Source organism: Borostomias antarcticus (assembly GCF_949987555.1).
Source record: "Borostomias antarcticus genome assembly, chromosome: 19".
Classification (NCBI taxonomy): Eukaryota; Metazoa; Chordata; class Actinopteri; order Stomiiformes; family Stomiidae; genus Borostomias; species Borostomias antarcticus.
In genome coordinates, this window is record NC_140252.1 from 2,515,825 (window position 1) to 2,531,801 (window position 15,977).

General features: G+C 47.9%; 7 protein-coding genes across 7 annotated transcripts; 4 read left to right on the top strand and 3 right to left on the bottom strand.

Annotated features, from left to right (window-relative positions):
- Positions 1 to 295: 295 nt before the first annotated feature.
- Positions 296 to 673, top strand: LOC311321711 (histone H2B-like; the record flags this gene model as incomplete). Its single annotated transcript, XM_084453715.1, has 1 exon — positions 296 to 673. The coding sequence occupies one exon, from the start codon at positions 296 to 298 to the stop codon at positions 671 to 673; it is 378 nt and encodes a 125-aa protein (XP_084309841.1).
- Positions 674 to 1,569: 896 nt separating this feature from the next.
- On the bottom strand, positions 1,570 to 1,881 carry LOC311321714 (histone H4; the record flags this gene model as incomplete). Its single annotated transcript, XM_084453718.1, has 1 exon — positions 1,570 to 1,881. One exon carries the CDS (start codon positions 1,879 to 1,881, stop codon positions 1,570 to 1,572), a length of 312 nt encoding a protein of 103 aa, XP_084309844.1.
- Positions 1,882 to 6,410: 4,529 nt separating this feature from the next.
- Positions 6,411 to 6,722, top strand: LOC311321715 (histone H4; the record flags this gene model as incomplete). Its single annotated transcript, XM_084453719.1, has 1 exon — positions 6,411 to 6,722. The coding sequence occupies one exon, from the start codon at positions 6,411 to 6,413 to the stop codon at positions 6,720 to 6,722; it is 312 nt and encodes a 103-aa protein (XP_084309845.1).
- Positions 6,723 to 7,679: 957 nt separating this feature from the next.
- Positions 7,680 to 8,057, bottom strand: LOC311321702 (histone H2B-like; the record flags this gene model as incomplete). The annotated part of the gene is made up of 1 exon (XM_084453706.1): positions 7,680 to 8,057. The coding sequence occupies one exon, from the start codon at positions 8,055 to 8,057 to the stop codon at positions 7,680 to 7,682; it is 378 nt and encodes a 125-aa protein (XP_084309832.1).
- Positions 8,058 to 11,167: 3,110 nt separating this feature from the next.
- LOC311321658 (histone H1-like) lies at positions 11,168 to 11,797 on the top strand (the record flags this gene model as incomplete). The annotated part of the gene is made up of 1 exon (XM_084453663.1): positions 11,168 to 11,797. The coding sequence occupies one exon, from the start codon at positions 11,168 to 11,170 to the stop codon at positions 11,795 to 11,797; it is 630 nt and encodes a 209-aa protein (XP_084309789.1).
- Positions 11,798 to 12,991: 1,194 nt separating this feature from the next.
- LOC311321694 (histone H2A-like) lies at positions 12,992 to 13,378 on the bottom strand (the record flags this gene model as incomplete). The annotated part of the gene is made up of 1 exon (XM_084453699.1): positions 12,992 to 13,378. The coding sequence occupies one exon, from the start codon at positions 13,376 to 13,378 to the stop codon at positions 12,992 to 12,994; it is 387 nt and encodes a 128-aa protein (XP_084309825.1).
- Positions 13,379 to 13,651: 273 nt separating this feature from the next.
- LOC311321675 (histone H3.2) lies at positions 13,652 to 14,062 on the top strand (the record flags this gene model as incomplete). The annotated part of the gene is made up of 1 exon (XM_084453680.1): positions 13,652 to 14,062. The coding sequence occupies one exon, from the start codon at positions 13,652 to 13,654 to the stop codon at positions 14,060 to 14,062; it is 411 nt and encodes a 136-aa protein (XP_084309806.1).
- Between the last annotated feature and the right edge of the window lie 1,915 nt (positions 14,063 to 15,977).

Genomic DNA, 15,977 nt, shown 5'->3' on the forward strand with positions numbered 1-15,977 from the left:
TGTACTTGTACATCTGAGATTCATGAAGCAAGATTGTCCCTCCCACTATTTTTTTTTGGGGGGGAGGGGGGGTTGACTAACTTAGTTTGTATGGATAGGCTACAAAAAAAAAAGGCAGACGGAGGGGGGGTCCCGGCATGTGCAATTGATTTGGGTCACAGGTGAAACGAGGGCGTCGAGCTCAACGCAGATATTAGAGGGAGCCTTGCCTAAATATTTGCATACCCCTCCATATATAGTGGGTGAATACCGGCGGCTTCTTACATTTGTTCCTGTGAAGCAACAAAGAATCGAGATGCCTGAACCTGCTGCGAAGTCCGCGCCCAAGAAGGGCTCCAAGAAAGCCGTCTCCAAGACCGCTGTCAAAGGCGGCAAGAAGCGCAGAAAGTCGAGGAAGGAGAGCTACGCTATCTACGTGTACAAAGTCCTGAAGCAGGTCCACCCCGACACTGGTATTTCCTCCAAGGCCATGGGGATCATGAATTCCTTTGTGAACGACATCTTCGAGCGCATTGCCGGAGAGTCCTCTCGCCTGGCGCACTACAACAAGCGTAGAACCATCACCTCCAGGGAGATCCAGACCGCCGTGCGCCTGCTGCTCCCCGGTGAGCTGGCCAAGCACGCCGTGTCCGAGGGCACTAAGGCAGTGACCAAGTACACCAGTTCCAAGTAAAGCGGCTGCTTTCCACGGCTCCAAACTACCCAAAGGCTCTTTTAAGAGCCACCCACATTTTCTGTAAAATAATGCAATTCCATGTTGATTTGGCTACTTTTCGTATAAATCGCAAACTCTGCAAATGCTGCAATTGGTCACCGAATGTGCCTTTTGTTGTCCAATCTGCGATGGTAGAATTATTTTTTTATAATGTATATTTGCCTGATCTTTCCAGGGATCAATAGTTATCGAAGTAGCATATAGTCCCATCTATAGCTAGATTGATCTCTAATTTTTGCTATTGCACCCTTTTTCAAAACTCCCGCCTCTGGAAGACGGCGAGGCTGGATCTGCTTCTTGAATAAATCGATCTAACCCTACCTTTCAGTAAGTTTAAACAATCGATTTGATGTACTGTGCACTGTCATCCTTGTAATTGCATACTTATTCATCTAGTGTCCTTGTTCATGTATATTTTAAACGTAGTATTCAAGTCAAATTCAGTGTAGCCCGACTAGAAGGAAACGGAAGATCTCAGTACATAGGCTGCATACAGAAGGCTGCATACAGAATATTGCAAGGTAATCTTGATGTGGATGGGCAACAAACCGATTATGGGATTTTTTCCTACAATTAAACAATTTAAACAGTGTTGGCGAACAAGCCATTCATTCCGGTTAACCAGCTGGATTGTAGTTAATGTAGTTATATGCGAGTGTACAACGCAATGCGTATTTCGGAGCTCCTCAGATGCAAGCTCACGATTAATAAATACAACCTTAAAAATTAGAATGAGCGTTGACTATTAATACCCGAGCTTCACTCAACATGGACCCATCGCTTTTAATTGTAGACGTGAGTGGCTCTTAAAAGAGCCGTTGGGTTGGTGGACTACAGAAACGGGGAGACGATGCTTATCCGCCGAAGCCGTACAGGGTGCGTCCCTGTCGCTTCAGAGCGTAGACGACATCCATGGCGGTGACGGTCTTTCTCTTAGCGTGCTCGGTGTAGGTCACGGCATCACGGATGACGTTCTCCAGGAACACCTTCAGCACACCACGGGTTTCTTCGTAGATCAGACCAGAAATACGCTTCACGCCGCCACGGCGAGCCAAACGACGGATTGCAGGCTTGGTGATGCCCTGGATGTTATCACGAAGAACCTTGCGATGGCGTTTCGCACCTCCCTTTCCGAGTCCTTTGCCTCCTTTTCCGCGGCCAGACATTTTTTGACGGTTTTCTTTTCAATTGTTCTACACGAAACCTTCGAGTTGACTGTTTAATTCTCGAAACTTGGCCCGTCTATTATGTCGAAAATGCGGATGTGATTGAACACAGTGAGAGCTCTTTTCTGCTGGGCGGAGCCATGGAGGTATGATGAGACGGCATTGAAAATGGCTGCCTATTCATTTCAATGAAAGTTGCTCACCGGCGCATGAAGCCATTTGACGTAGGCTAGTGGCCAAAGCTCGGTATTGCAAGTCACGTGACGGCATGCGGCACAAGACCTATTCCCCATGATTTGTGGATTATGATACATAGGGCTAGAAAAGGAAAACAAAATGTTTGTATTCATGGCTGAAGATGGTCTGATACGACTGAAGCGGTCCTTTTTTTGTGTGTTGTCACATTAAATCACTTTTTATTTGTATCCTGAGTGCCTCCTCTCTTTTTTGTCAGTGTGCGGGCTTTTTCTTCTATTTTTCCTTGATCAGTGCATTTGGGCCCACGCACCTGACTTAGATTTGAATCAGCCTAATTTTAATTGCGCCAACTTTTCCTTCAGTTTGAACAGTATGCAAGCCAGCAGGTTCTCTTTTTAACATTAGTTTCAATGTTTCACCTATGGGATGCGCATGCGCGACCCTACGACGGAAGCTTTTATACAGCGTCTGTCGTGATAGGTCAGACTGGCAGTGCATGACAGGAGGCCCCACCCTCCCAGGTTATATACCTGAGACACCGCGCCAAACGTCATTTTCGGTTTCTTCCCTGTGAAGATTTGTGTGAACCTATGTTCGAGTTGGCAACTCTAAAGCCGCCTTTACACTATTACGGAAAAATTACCGCGGTACGGTCCTGAAAAGACCGGAAGTCATTCGTTTCCTATGAGAGTCCGCAGACCGCATGCGACAGGACTCCGAGGGATGCGGTGCGGACAAAATTCCGCTCCGGTGGACGTCCGTATGCGTTCAAAAAATTGAACTCATCCGGCAAATCCCAGTCCGGCAGTACGACCGGGAAATAGCGTTGCTATGGTTTTGGTAAATAATGGTGTGTGTAAACAATGATAGATCGCTTTCTTGTCACTTTACTTGAATAATTTAATGTTATAAACTATATAAAAAACAGAATTAACAAGCCCATGTGATCTAGTGGAGCACGTTGTCAACATAACAAATATAACGAATATAACCAGACAATCTAACCAGCATAGAGCCGGCTTCGGCTATGGCTAGTTAGCTAACGTTAGCTATAAGCTTCGTAGATTTGTCAAACTTGATAAATACGACACACACACAACCCAAAGCTGTCAAAATAGTTCAATATTGGTGTAACTAAGATAGCTGGGTAATATTTTTTTTTTTTTCCACAGACACATTTTGCTACAAAGTCTGTAACCTTTTAATATAGTTTGGCAAATTTCTACCGCTTCGATGTCCGCCATGACTGTTGACAGATCACTGACTGCTCGGTGACGTCGACACTTGACGTATCGTCCTGCAGTTCTATTTCGCGGAGCTTCGCCCCATAGGGGGGCTTCGCTCCTAGTGGTTTACCCCGTTGCCTAGGCAACGCAGACTGAATATGAATATTAAAAATTGAACGCATCTGACAGCCAATCAGGTACAGGTGCCTTTCTCTCTAAACTGTATAAAAGAGAGCTAAACCCATCAAACTGCTCCCAAAATATTTCAGCGAGCTGAAATATTGACTGAGTGTGAAGATCTACCTCAAGTATGAAGAAAGCGGTCAGCAACCTGGAAGCGGCGGGACTGGGAGACATTCAAGCCCCACCAAAAGCCCTTCTAAGGGCTCAGTGTTGCTGCCGGAAGCTCAACCCGAAGACAGACCGGCACGATTTGTGCTTCGTCTGCCTCAGGGCCCAGCATGCGAGGGATGGTCTGCTTGTGCCTCCCTCGTGCGCGCCATGCTACCTCCTGCCGTTGGTAGAGAGGCAGTATCGTGCTGCGTTTTTTGCTGAGGAAGTTCCTCTGACCCCCGTGGACTCACTCTCTATGGCCGCCTCCGGTTCGGAGTCCGGTTCTGAGGGAGAGGACGAGGAGGAGGAGGAGGGGAGAGGCGCTGTCGGCGATCGGTTCGGTCGTCCAGAGCCCCCTCCCAGGTGTCTGAACCCGAGGACTCTGATGGTTCGTTGGACCGCTCTGAGAGTCCCGGGGGAGGGCACAGGGGCTCTGTGACCGGAAGCTTTATGCCGTCCTTCCGCCGGGAGTTTCCCGGTATCCTGGAGAGGGCGGCGGCTTACGTCAGCTTACGGCGGCTTACGTCCCCGCGATGCCACGCATGGAGTCCTTCATCGAGGGATCGTGGGAACAGCCTGTCACAGCGAAGGCACCTGTGAAGTCCTTTCTCCACGCCACCCAAGTGGTCGGGCTGGAGAGGGATATTTCTCAGGGAACCCCGTCCCTCGAGCACTCGCTGGCGTCCCACCTGGTCCCGGGGGCGGTCTCATGGGCGTCCAGCAGGAAGGCGTAGCTACCTGGGGCCAAGGACAGGGCGACTTTGGCGTTCGCAGTGAAGATGTGTTACACATGTGTCTTACACTATTGTTTGAAATGATTATTCAGTTGTGCCTGATCATTGTGCTGCAGTCAGGCACACCTGAATAATCATTTCATCCAAAGTGTAGGACAGGAAATAGAGAAGCATGTCTAATTTCAGGAAGTAGCCTACTGGAGTTGTGCATAGGCCCTACTGGTAGCCGCCAAACAGGACGGCCTTCGGCTGCTCCACCTCGTCCAGCATGATCACTAGTTATTCTTTGGTGAACGCTACCACACGCTTCCTCTTCATATCTGCCATGTTGCTCAATATGTGCAGTTACCCTTGTTTTTTGTATAGGCCACATGCGCCAACACCGGTGCCTGATAGATTCAATTAGTCATCGTATCCGCACGAATTCTAACGTGGGAATGCTACTGCCACAGGGGCAATTTAAATGGCCATTATACCTTTGTTTGTATGATAACTAAATCAGTGGTAATTTTGCTATCATCATTGCCTATCATCATTAAAGTATTTTTTCCTAGCCTTTCAAGACATCCTCGACGGGGCTTATATGTCCCGATCCGATCCGTGCTCTTTCTTGGATATTTTAGGCTATTTGATGTAATGTAATTTGATGTATGAATTGGGATTATCACGAGGTCTCGCTTTGACTCTTAAATACATTAGCAGATGAGCTTTCGGAGGCATAGCTTCCTTTTTGGTAATATTTAGACTGAAATAAAATAATTACGACAGCACGTATTATATTGGCACGTCATTTCTGTGACTTTACGAATGGCCATCGATGTGTGCGGCATCGATTAATTCTTTTTTCAGCACCGCGCCCAGGGACAGCTCCTCTAACGATGTATCTTGGGATGGACCTAACGATGTATCTTCAGGCGCCCACTAAGGGATAGTCTGGGAAACACTCGTAGGAAAAACTGTCCCTTCGCCAAGGTATACCTTGAGAAGCGTCGTAGCGCGGAGAAGTTCGGCGAATCTGGGAAACGCGGCCCAGATCCCTGGTGGTATAGTGGATAAAGTGCCTGACTCCCATGTGGAAGGGCAGGAGTTCAAACCCTGGTGTTGGAGACTTTTTGTCACTGGATGTTATAGAAGCTATGTAAGAATGTGGTTACCTGGTGGTGCTATGTAAGTTATTGAATTCATGTGCAGTAATTTAAAGGGGAACGCTGCTGTCATATCAAGTTTAGCTCAAATGTCGCCTTGTCCTCAATGAAACTGATCCGTACACACCAACATTTAACCGATCCGTGCAGTAGTAAGCTAGCTCCTTTTTCCTCTGTGTGCGCACCCCCTTTATAATGGAGGTCTATGGGCCTCTGCTAAAAACTATGATAAACATGCATTTTCAAGGCAGCCAGCTCGTCCTTTGGGTACCCGCTGTAGGTCCGCAAGCCTTGTGTTGTATTCCGCCTGAGGTCCGCCAACTCGTTCATTGGGTAACCGCTGTAGGTCCGCTAGCCTTGTGTTATCTGGGTTTATCCGTTACCTTTGTCCAGAAACAGAAGTTGAACCAATTGCAGCAAAATAGTTAACGTTACAGGAATCATCAGTGTAACTTCTTTAGCCACTGACCACTACCATTAATGTTATATGCTGCTGCTAGTTATTGTGAGGTAACTGGCTATCCCACTCTTATTGTGCTGGATTAGTATTGGAACTGATGTGTCCAGGCGACAAGACCTATCTTCATTTATCAGACATTATTTCATGTCATTTCAATTTACAGCTATTTCAGTGGCATGACTAGCTTCCGTCCTACCCGTCCTTAACAGAAACAAGCCAGCCACGCACATAGGCCAGGCTGGACCTGGCCTGGTTGAGGACGTGCTGCTTGAAGGGTTGGGCTGAGGTAGGAGGTTCTATCTAGTGGGGCTCCACCCAGGCAGAAAAATGCGCCCACTGTGTTCAATCACATCCGCATTCACGACATAATAAACACGCCACACTTCTGGGGTGCAGCAGTCAAGCTAACAACTTGGTAGACGAAGTGTGAAAAATGTCAGGCCGCGGTAAGGGAGGAAAAGGACTCGGCAAGGGAGGCGCCAAACGCCATCGCAAGGTTCTTCGTGATAACATCCAGGGCATCACCAAGCCTGCTATCCGTCGTCTGGCTCGTCGTGGTGGCGTGAAGCGTATTTCTGGCCTGATCTACGAAGAAACCCGCGGTGTTCTGAAGGTGTTCCTGGAGAACGTCATCCGTGATGCCGTGACCTACACCGAGCACGCCAAGAGAAAGACCGTCACCGCCATGGATGTGGTCTACGCTCTGAAGCGCCAGGGACGCACCCTGTACGGCTTCGGCGGATAAGCGTTTTCTGGATAATTTGTGGCATACCGACCCAACGGCTCTTTTAAGAGCCACCCACATCTACAATTAAAAGCCTTGTCTCTATGTCGAATGCTCAGATCATGCATAATTGATGCTCATAGTTAATGTAGAATACATTTATATAAAAGCTCCAGATTAAATATTGAACTAAGTGCTGTTCCCAATTACAGCTCTCGAGCGGTAGCGTTAGAATAAAATCAGCCGAGTGCCGTTATTTAACTACGTGAACAACAATAAAAGAACGAGTATCCGCTACGTGAACAACAATTAAAGAACGAGTATCCGCTAGCTGAGTTTCTATGTGGGAAAGACGTTTTCGCCGTTATTCCAACTGGAATTCTGTTACAACGAATTGTAGCTTGTCCGCAGGGCAAGTAGCCTAGCCTAGATCTCCCACTCAAATCGTCCCGGACGGCTTTGAAGTCCAGTTTCTATTGTGAAATATTTGTTTTCGCGTCGAGTCTGGCTGCGAGGCAGTGCAAGAATGGCTGCTCCCCCCAAAACTGCTGGCATTGTTTTCCTGTAGAAGAGGGTTGAATCCCACTCAACTGTCACCCACCGTAATGGGCTAATAGTCTAGAATCAGTCTACATGGTCATATTTCGTGATCGGCTACCGACGGGGATAACTCACTATCAATCGTAAATATCCTCGCTGTCGACCAAGCCTGCGATCCGTTTATTCTAACGTTACCGGGGGGCTTAGAAGAATAAGAAAACGCGCGCAATGCCCCAGGCTTAGAGACAACTGCATTGATCCCCAGAGATGGTCAACAAATTACACATTCGGGGATCAATTACAGCACGCATCCCGAGCACACAATGTATACGAGCATTAAACAAAAATCTACCACCATTGAATTGCATTATTTTATAGAATATGTGGGTGGCTCTTAAAAGAGCCTTTGGGTAGATTGGAGCGTGAAAAGCCGCCTCTTTACTTGGAGCTGGTGTACTTGGTCACTGCCTTGGTGCCCTCGGACACGGCGTGCTTGGCCAGCTCACCGGGGAGCAGCAGGCGCACGGCGGTCTGGATCTCCCTTGAGGTGATAGTTGAACGCTTGTTGTAGTGCGCCAGGCGAGATGACTCTCCGGCAATGCGCTCGAAGATGTCGTTCACAAAGGAATTCATGATCCCCATGGCCTTGGAGGAAATGCCGGTGTCGGGGTGCACCTGCTTCAGGACTTTGTACACGTAGATAGCGTAGCTCTCCTTCCTCGACTTTCTGCGTTTCTTGCCGCCTTTGACAGCGGTCTTGGAGACGGCTTTCTTAGAGCCCTTCTTGGGCGCGGACTTGGCAGTCGGTTCGGGCATTTTTCTAGGTCTCGTTGCTTCTCAGGAACGAAAATAAAGCGGCGGGTAGTCACCCAGTATATGTAGGGGGAGTATGCAAATGTTTAGGCAAGGCTCCCGTCATTGTCTGCGTTGAACTCTGACGTCCTCGTTTCCCCAACGAACCAAATTGACCGCGCATGCTCAGGAACTCGCTCACCCCCCAGTCCACTTTCCCTGCTGTCGGGCGTGTGGTCTGACATCACTTTATTGGATGTAGCAGTGCCGCCATTGTGGAGTGTAGTCCAAAAAGTTAATTATTTGAGACACACATACGGACATTTTCTCCATAGTCATCCATTGTTGAAGCATTTTGTTTACACCTCCCACCCACATTTGTTTGCACCTCCCACCCATTGGCATACAATGGGCGAGTGGCGTGTGATGTCTTTGTAAGCAAAATGAAGGCATTTGCAGAAAATAAAGTCAGTGTTTAATAATGACTCCGTTGAATTTAAAATTCATTGTTGAGTTGAAATATATCATTGGAGATGAGTTTTGTGAATTTTGAAGCCCTTAGCCTAGTTGATTCTCAGGTCAGTGTTGAACCTAGCATGACACATCACAGGACAGCTTTCTCAAAATCTGGCAAACGACAAACCCTGATATGTCCACAAGGACACCAAAGCAGGTTGCTAGGTAGCCTAGATATGGTCACACTAACAAAAGGACACGGTCTGCAGTTGCATTGTTATTCCTTACTCAACTTACTTTTAATCCTCTTGGTTGGATGAGGAACATAAGGCTATGACTCTCTGCTTCCATCTGGACCTGTCCTGTGCAGCATGTTGTGTCTTGTCCCAAGTTAGGTAGCCATTTTTAGTTCCGAGCTCACAGTTCTTCGCCAGGTTGTTTTTGGCCTCCCTTGTTTCCTCTGAAATTCCAGCCCCCTAAAAGTCCTGTCAGCATTGAACCCAGGGCACGATGTTGGCATTGGGCATTTTGGGGTATTTCCATAAGAGCTCCACTGCACACTGTCGCTCTCACCGCTATCACTCCTCACTGATATCAGCAGCCAGTTGTTCTGACAGGCGTGTTCCCCATATTCTTTTAATGACTTGTTCACAGTCATAAATCTCAAAATTGGCTGCATAGCCTAGAAAACAAAACTGTTCCACAGTAGACATCATTCACTATTGCATCGTAGATAGCTGTAACTGCTTGACTGAGTGTAGCGATTTATTCGCAGCTGCCTATAGGCTACAGTGGTGAATTTAGAAGGTTTAAGTAGTCTTCACATGCCTTAGAAATAAACTATAGCCTATGCACTCTGTGTATCTCAATGATGGATGATTCAACACTGGCAGAGTAGGCCCTGTGTGTGCAAATCAGAAGCTGGGCCTTGGCTGTCACAGAGTAGCGGCAGGGCAGACTAAGGTCACCAGACTAGGGTGCTAAGGTAGCCTAGTGCGTAAGGACTAGGAATTGAGGGACCATATGACAGGCATATACATTAGGACTTGAACAAAGGATATTAAAACTAAAGTTTGTAATGAACAGTCTTTGAAGAGTGGACAGGGAGGGATGACCGTGGCCCACAGAAAGTTGCCCCAATAAGGTGTTAATCGGCACCAGACAGCTGAATCAACAGTATTGGACAGAAGGCACTGCCCTAACTTATAATAAGATAAACCATCACTCTGAAAAGTCACCTGTGACAACTGACAGATGCAGCCTGTGACAACTGATAGAAACAGATATATTATACAACTGTTAGGCCTATGTGCGAAGGGCATCTCTCCTGCAGGACACTCACTGAGACTGTATTCTCTGTATGAGACTGTATGCTCTTGTTGAAGCAAACACCTTCTGTTGATCGCCTATGGGTTCTCGAGTTTCTACTCATGTTGTTAGCAATAGTCTAACATGGTAGGCTATAGGAGATTGATTCTTAGCAGTTCCCGCTTAGTCACTTATCTTGTTATTCCCTGTAGGCGTAAATACTGTGCTCAAGAACACAATCTTGCTTGAGATAAACATTTCTAGAAATTAAGCCAAATTGATTTAATTCTGCCTCGACCACGCCTATTCACATCACGTAGGCTCGTTCAGAATCCCAAATCACACAGCCCAGAAATAGCTAATTGCTCATATCACTTAACAATAAGCGCCTACATGTCCTTCCATGTAGGCTATAGGCCTGTCTTCACTACATGGGCTGCTATAGGATAGGCTAGGCGACTGGGCTCCTGCGTTCTCTATAATTCTCATGGCACAATAGCCTAGCCACTCAAGATACGATTCAGACATTTTTATAGCAAGGTCATCAAATTCAGTAAAAAGAAAACGACGAGTGTGTGTTGTGATAGTTGCTTGTCACTTTTTGCAATCCTATGTAACGCAGCCGGTGCGCCTCAGGTCACTTCACTGCATAGGCTACCAACCAAACGAGGACATTGCCCCAGACGAGGGGTGTAATAGGCGGCAGATAGTCCAAAAAGACCAGGCGGAGTCATTCTGCTGGGAATCCAAATGTGAATCACCCAGGGAGGGCGAAAGGTAGCCTACACACACGGGCAGACACCAGCTTGATAGGGACCAGGTCTCAGCCCCAGTTTCAACGCTGTGCTTTACGCACCCCAAAAGAGACCCCGTTTAAAAACATAGGCACCGCTTCTGTGTACCCTAAATCATTTTAGCCCCTTGCCAGACAACTTGTCTCACTGGGCAACGATTTCTGTCCATAATCGCATGCACTTTTAGACATTTTAGGAGTCAAATGCCACTTGAAACCTAGTGCGCACGGCTCCATCCGAGAGATGAACGGCGGTGTTTTTACCCGGTAGCGAATAAACAGACGAGGCCGCCGCCACCCAAACAACTTTATTTCGAACGACAAATAGGCTGCTCGCTGTCACATTCGCTTTCGGACTTGTGCTCCACTCCAACTTTGATTTCTAGCCCTTTATACACCAGGAGAAAACACAAGAGGAACATCATTTTGGTAACCGAGAGCTCCTCGGTGGTGGAGCTGAGTCCACACGGTTCTCATGGCGCGTTTAAGGCCAACCCCTCGCAGCGTCGAGGACTCACAGTCAGCAGGACCGACATACAGTACGTGTGTGATACCGCAGAGCAATCTCAAGATAGACATGGCAGAAGTCGCCCCAGCTCCCGCAGCCGCCGCTCCGGCCAAGGCACCCAAGAAGAAGGCAGCATCCAAGCCCAAGAAAGTGGGACCCAGCGTCGGCGACCTGATCGTCACGGCTGTTTCCGCCTCCAAGGAGAGGAGCGGTGTCTCCCTGGCAGCGGTCAAGAAGGCACTGGCTGCCGGCGGCTACGACGTGGAGAAGAACAACTCCCGCGTCAAGATCGCCGTCAAGAGCCTCGTCACCAAGGGCACTTTGGTACAGACCAAAGGAACTGGCGCCTCCGGTTCTTTCAAGATCAACAAAGCAGCCGAGGCGAAGGTAAAGAAGCCAGCTACGAAGCCCGCCGCCCCGAAGGTCAAGAAGGTAGCCGCCAAGAAGCCCGCTGCAGCCAAGAAGCCCACAAAGGTCGTGGCTAAGAAGCCTGCAGCTGCAAAGAAATCTCCCAAGAAAGTCAAGAAGCCCGCAGCTAAGAAGGTGGCAAAGAGCCCCAAAAAGGCCAAGAAGCCCGCGACACCCAAAAAAGCCCCAGCCAAGAGCCCCAAGAAGGCCGTCAAGCCCAAGGCCGTCAAGCCCAAAGCTGCCAAGCCCAAGGCTGCCAAGGCGAAGAAGGCAGCCCCCAAGAAGAAGTAAACGTCTTTTTTCTGTCCTCTTTACCGTCACAAAGGCTCTTTTAAGAGCCACCCACCCATCCATAAAAGTGCCTCTCCATGTATGGCCACCGGATTCACGCGGGCGCACACCCAACCGTAATAATTCCGATATAAAGCACTTAATCTAGTGGTACTGAAAACGTGCTGCACACGCTGGTGTTTCATTATAATACACTTCCACAGCACTGGTGATGGGAGGCTATGAATTTCAACTGTAGGGTAAAACTCTATCTGATGCATGTTCATGGTCAACTGGCGTGCACGGGGATCAGATGGACACGTAGTTTATTCAACATTGTCTTTTTGGCGCCTGAAATGAGAGGAGTAGTGAGAGAGCGGCGGACCAGCGCAGGCCGTGGGCGCGTTCGTAAGGATCAGGACTGATCCTTACCTGATCGCCGCCATGCTGTGACCCTCTGCATTGTGGCCAAATTCCGTCCAGACTCGCTCCAACGTGATTCGTACTTTGTTGGGTTATACATTATTAAAATTACAAATTCAAATAATTAGTAAAAAGTTATTTTGAGAAACGCCCATAGACATGCATGCATTCTCTCCAAGTCTAAAGCGACGTACAATGTTTTGAGTTGGGGTTAAGTGGCACAGCGGTAGGTACGAAATTGTTTTATTTGTTGGTCTTTACAGGTCAAACAATCATTGTAGTTTGATGGTGTGCATGACACCAGGGAAAGGAGGGAGTAGGTTAATAGTAGCCCTGTTGCCCTTTTCTGTCCATTATTGTATAAGTCTACGAGGAGATCAAGCCATTTATAAAGGGACGTCTAATTATTAGGGAGGACAAACTAGGTAATTCATGCAGCACACTTCATACACAAACACGAAGCGTTTCAATTAAACACGTTTTAAATTAAAACCAAGAGAAATACAACTATGCCCAATAACCCAATAACCTAAACACATGTCTGCAACAACTTCAAATCAGACTGAATTAGCTAGATTTCAAGCCAGACTCCTACTTGCAGGAGTCTCATGTGGGCGAGTGTGCCTCAACTCGGGAGGTGGCCCACGTAGAGGCAAGCAACGGAGAACACGAGGATGATGGAAACGCATTCCAGAGGACAATGGAAATACACTTTGCGCTTTTAAGGAATGAAGTGGGTGGCTCTTAAAAGAGCCTTTGGGATTATTGGGAGAATTCACGTCAGTGGCGACTTCACTTGGCTTTGACAGCCTTCTCGGTCTTCTTGGGGAGAAGCACTGCCTGGATGTTGGGCAGCACGCCGCCCTGGGCGATAGTCACGCCTCCGAGAAGTTTGTTGAGCTCCTCGTCGTTGCGGACAGCCAGTTGGAGGTGACGGGGGATGATACGAGTCTTCTTGTTGTCGCGGGCAGCGTTGCCGGCCAACTCCAGGATTTCAGCAGTCAGGTACTCGAGCACAGCGGCCAGGTAGACCGGTGCACCGGCTCCCACACGCTGGGCATAGTTGCCCTTACGGAGAAGTCTGTGAACACGACCCACCGGGAACTGGAGACCGGCGCGAGATGATCGGGTCTTGGCCTTGGCCCTGGCTTTGCCTCCTGTTTTCCCTCTTCCGCTCATTTTCAGTATAGAAGTAGTTTAGTAACTCAGTAATGTGACACAACGTCGGTCGGATTTTTATACCTTCCGTAAAGTGGCGCCCTTTTGCTTTTGTCGCTTTATCCAATCCCAGTCTCCGTGATAATAGCCAATGAGGAGAAGGAGGCGATAGCCAGCCAATGAAGTCGCCCAGAGAGGCTGTCCAATCAGCGCACGGCAGCGGGCGTTATAAAAAAGGCACATTACGTTTTTGAAAATTTCAAGTTCGACTCGCTGAGAAGGGAAGCTGAGATCATGGCCAGAACCAAGCAGACCGCCCGCAAATCCACCGGTGGCAAAGCCCCGAGGAAGCAGCTCGCCACGAAGGCGGCTCGTAAGAGCGCACCCGCCACCGGCGGTGTGAAGAAGCCTCATCGTTACAGGCCCGGCACAGTAGCCCTGAGAGAGATCCGTCGTTACCAGAAGTCAACCGAGCTGTTGATCCGCAAGTTGCCCTTCCAGCGCCTGGTGAGGGAAATCGCTCAAGACTTCAAGACCGACTTGCGCTTCCAGAGCTCTGCTGTGATGGCCCTGCAGGAGGCCAGCGAGGCATACCTGGTCGGCCTCTTCGAGGACACCAACCTGTGCGCAATTCACGCCAAGAGGGTGACCATCATGCCCAAGGACATCCAGTTGGCCCGCCGCATTCGCGGAGAACGCGCCTAAATTGGTTCGAGTTTTATCATTTCAACATCCCCCTAAGGCTCTTTTAAGAGCCACCTCATTATCTCTAATAATAAAGCCAATGTGTTCCTATTGCAACCTGCACAGTCTAGTGCGTCCTAATAGGAGTAGTTTGGACTGCTAGTTCTACTACACTGTCCATTCACCACCGTCATGACATCCACGTATACAATGCAATTATTTTTGTACATTGACCTTACGCCCAGCCATGGATTTCAGCCTGTACTGCCTTTTTTGACACCCAAGAAGAGAACTTGGAACTGAATGAAAGTCAGACTTTAGTCCCTTCCAGCATTTGATTACAGCCTCAGAGAAAGTATGAACGTAGTTTCAAAATGGTTTATCCAAACACTAGTAACATGCTTTGTTTAGCGTATGAGGTGGTTTAAACAAGTGAATAGCCGTTCAATCTATTTTAACGTGATGGGAAAACCACAGCAAAGTGAGATTAAGGTTGTTTTTTTTGTCTTGTTTATTTTTCCTCCTGCGTTGTGGTATGTTACAGGTGGACTATTTAAGTGTATCATACCTAAACAATACCACAAAGCGGAAAAAACAAAGTCGCAACAAGCAACAAAAAAGCCCTTTAGCTCCCTCTAGTGGCTATAGTTATAAATTACATTTTGGTACAGATATGGATTTACATCAACTCTATATCTTTTGACTGTGGCGCCTGTCTTTACCTGTCTTTTAGCAACCCCTATGTCTTCTCCCCATTTGGATAGTTGAGAAAAGATTGTAGCACAGCTAAGATAGACCTCCATCCTGTCAGTCACAGTGTGAGATAGTACTGTATCCCTCCACGGTTCCCTCAGGTCAAATGGGAGCTGAAGGAGGTGGATGTTGATGGTCCCCAGTCCCCAGCCCAGTAGGTTCAGCTGCAGAGCACCACAACACCAGTGGCACACACATTTTTAATCCATACATACAGTTCACCTGTGTATTTACATGGAACCCATATATTGTATTGCATATTATATCGACCTAAACCTATTTCATGTCGCTTGAATGTGGCTGTTGTAACAGTGCAATTTCCCCTCTGGAATTAATGAAGTACCTGCCTGCCTGCTGAAGGTCCAGAAATCGCAGTAGGGCCGATATTCAGTTCCAGTTGATATGAGCAGAGGCTATTAGGTAAACACCTCCAACACCAACGTGGATGATAAGTGCACCAATATTGTTACTTGTTTCCTCTCACCCTCCGGATCCCATTTCACCCTGATTCACATTTAGGGGCCACAATATGTAGTTAGTCAGCCTCACTAATTGAAAAAGGAGAAAAGCCTCAATTGGGTCCATGTCTTTTGTATGGGGGTTGTAGTGCATTGGCTACACAAACTAAATGATAAACCTACCAATATCAATCACATATATTTTTAATCATTTGGAAGATGGACTACTGTTAAATCAGTTGTCTCTGCAGTACCCCCGTACAGGGGTCCGAGACCTGCCCTCCTGTAACGGGAACTTACCAGCCCAGCGACTTCTCGTTCGTGTGGGTTTCTAATAGATAGTTTAGGCAGGTGAGGGGAAGATTTGTCTATAGCTTCTAACAGTCTTTCCCAGAGCCTACCCTGCCTACGCTCCAGCAGCACCCCCTATGACCTGAGAGGGGGGATACAGCACAGGAGCCAAATCAGGTTTTTTTCTTCAGTCAATATGGCTAGCTGGGTTTCGCTAGCCAATAGGAGATAGCCCTGTGGAAATAGAGCGAGGGGTTTTATTCTCATTACTTCCTCGTTCCCAAAAAGACAGGCGGTGTCCGGCCGGGGTCAGCTCTATGTTCCCACAGCCCATTGGTCCCACATTAATAAGACTTTTTTTTTTTTTTTTTTAATTAGGCCCAATGGTCCCAGAGCCCATTGGTCCCACATTACCAAGACCTTTTGGGCTGTGA